The sequence below is a fragment of the Pinus tabuliformis genome, chromosome 5_1, assembly GCF_031772625.1.
Source record: "Pinus tabuliformis cultivar Carrire ecotype Pingquan chromosome 5_1, CPIR1, whole genome shotgun sequence".
Taxonomy (NCBI): domain Eukaryota; kingdom Viridiplantae; phylum Streptophyta; class Pinopsida; order Pinales; family Pinaceae; genus Pinus; species Pinus tabuliformis.
The window spans coordinates 462,676,699-462,679,284 of NC_142305.1; the positions used below are offsets into that span (position 1 = coordinate 462,676,699).

The window sequence follows — 2,586 nt, forward strand, 5'->3', positions numbered from 1 at the left end:
CCATTTTATCTTATAAATAAAATAATATTCAATAAACAAAATAAAATAATAATAAAATAATTATTAATTTAAAATTTACCCATCAAACACAACCATACGTTAAGCACAGATGCCAAGCATGGCCATACAATATGATACTCCATTACCCTCGTACAAAATTAATAACAGACAAAACAAAATTAATGACAGACAAAACAAAATGAAGGTTAAAGGGCCAGTTAGGCTTCACCCGACCTGCATATCGGGCCTAGGTTTAAAGGTCATAACACGAGGGTACCCATACCGTTTATCTATAGTTGTGGGCGTTGGAAGCCAACTCCAGGTCTCCTTGCTTAAACAGTAAACGGCTATATCCATACATCTGCCAGAGGTGAAGCACATGCAATCCCCCACACCTACGCACTCAAATGAATCAAAATATGAATTCCTCTGAAAAACTTGGCACAACGACGAAGGCATCCTCGCAATCTCCTTCCAAGAGGACGACGACTTTGAGTCGCTGTCAAACTCCCACAAAATGAGATCAATGATCTTCCTAACAGTGTACAGAGAGGAGCCCCTCTTTTGGCCTCTACCACCGGCAAGTAGAATCCGCGACCCGCAGGTGAGCAGCTTAGTCCACATGGTGTTGCCATTACCTAACTCTGGCAACGCTGTGAAAATGGAAGTACCTTCTCCAATGCTGAAACCCAAAACGCCCATACCGCCCGCGCGATGGAGGGTTGTGTAATAGAAAAAACCATTGGAGAAAACAATTCCCCGTGATAGTCCAAAATCGTCCAAATTTTCCGGCAAGTGTCCGGCGATTACCCAGGACTTCTGAAACGAGTCATAGATTTCCACTATGCGGACATTACTCTGGCAGGACAACCCCACAACCACAACTTTGTAGGTTTCTTGATTGTCCACATTCCAGGCCACAATGCCTTTGGTCATAAGGATCTTTATTGATGACATCGGCGGAAGTTTCAAGAATTTTCCAGTGAGAGGATTGCAGACAGCATATTTTCCATCAGGAATATCCAGTAAGAACAGGCCTTGGGCCGATCCGGAGAAATAAGCTCCACACTTGGCCTTTTTGTCTCCCTGTGAAAGGAAGGAGAGGGAGATGCAGGTGTTCCATGTCCGTGTGAAGAAGCAATATGCAGAAGATTCAATTGAACAACCGTCCATTTGGGAATTGAGTGTGCACAGAAACAACCATGGCTCTTTATTTGGAGGCAGTTGAGCCCATCTAGTGGTTATGAATTTAGTAGATAAGAACAGGGTGTTCCACTCCTTACAAACGCTACGAGATCTACATAGGCAATCAACTGGGAGCACCGCCAATATCTGTTCCCTGATATCCTCTGGCAAATCATACCACCCTCCCCAAGCCGAGCACCCTTCCACAGCTGCCATCTTCACAACGCCTAAACATTGCCCGCAGGAAGCTCCTCTTTCCCTAACATTCGTTGAAGGGAAGCTGCACGATCACATGAGGCGTAAGGTGCAGGATCACATCGTGCGTCGATGGTATCATGTATTCTGGAACGATAGCGACTCTAAAACGAATAAAAAATAAAAATATTACTGCTTTTCAAAAGACATCGGAGTCGAATCTCCGTAAATATTAAGATAAGCTTAAAAAATTAGTTGACGGTGACATGTGACAATGACATTTCTGTCGGTTACCGATCTCTATACATTAAAAATTGGATATTGTGGAAATTTCATAAAAAGGAATTTATATTGTTGTTTAATTTTTCAAGAAATAAATTTTATGAAAATTAAAATTTTGTATCCAATTTTTTTGGTCTTACTATTTAATCTTATTATTTTAAAGTATATGTGTTATTGTTGAAAAAAATTGGTCTTATTATTTTAAAGTATATGCATTATTGTTGAAATAAATTAATAAAGGAAGTTTTAATTAACTATTAAGATTAAAGTTTAATTTGATCTTTTCATTGGTAAAGAACACAAAAAAATTATACATATATTTTATTAAATTTTATTTATTCATTTAATTAATTTATTTTCATTTTCATTTTTTTTAATTAAGGAAACAAAAATTTTAGAAACCTATTTCATATAAACATATTTATTTGCATAATTAAATACTTTCTAGAATCTATAAAAAAAAGTTAAATAAATATTACATGTAAATGAGGATTTAGAGGTTTCAAGAAATCCATGGAAAAGAGTGAAAAAGTTATTTGATCTATTTTGTGTTGATATATGTAGATTGAAAAAATAAAAATAAAAATAGAAATATTGATATAAGTTGTTTAAAAGAATAGGATTTATTAAAAAAGAGATAAAAGTTATTAGGGAAGATGTTATAATGACATGAGTTTTTTTAAGTCAATCTTAATTTATTAATTTTTTTTGAGGTTTTGCATCTCAAGAGATTTGATCTATTTCTAAATTTGATAAATATGAGGTCAATAAATCTAGACTAATCTTAAAATAGACCAAAAAAACTAAGTGCATAGAGGTGCTCTACAATCCAATATGGAGATGTTGTCCAATAACCATACATTTAAAAATATTAAAATAATAATTACAATAACAAAGTTATAAATAGTAATAACAAAAAAATCT

The 2,586-nt window shown here is 35.0% G+C and overlaps 1 protein-coding gene across 1 annotated transcript; it reads right to left on the minus strand.

Moving 5' to 3' along the window:
• Window positions 1-210: 210 nt before the first annotated feature.
• On the minus strand, window positions 211-1,516 carry LOC149165500 (F-box/kelch-repeat protein At5g15710-like). The gene has a single exon (XM_089431151.1). The coding sequence runs from the start codon at window positions 1,399-1,401 to the stop codon at window positions 226-228; it is 1,176 nt and encodes a 391-aa protein (XP_089287277.1). The 5' UTR covers window positions 1,402-1,516; the 3' UTR covers window positions 211-225.
• Window positions 1,517-2,586: the final 1,070 nt, after the last annotated feature.

Bases quoted from the DNA above. Each gene is read 5' to 3' on its own strand.
- LOC149165500 (XM_089431151.1), bottom strand. From the start codon at position 1,401: ATGGCAGCTGTGGAAGGGTGCTCGGCTTGGGGAGGGTGGTATGATTTG.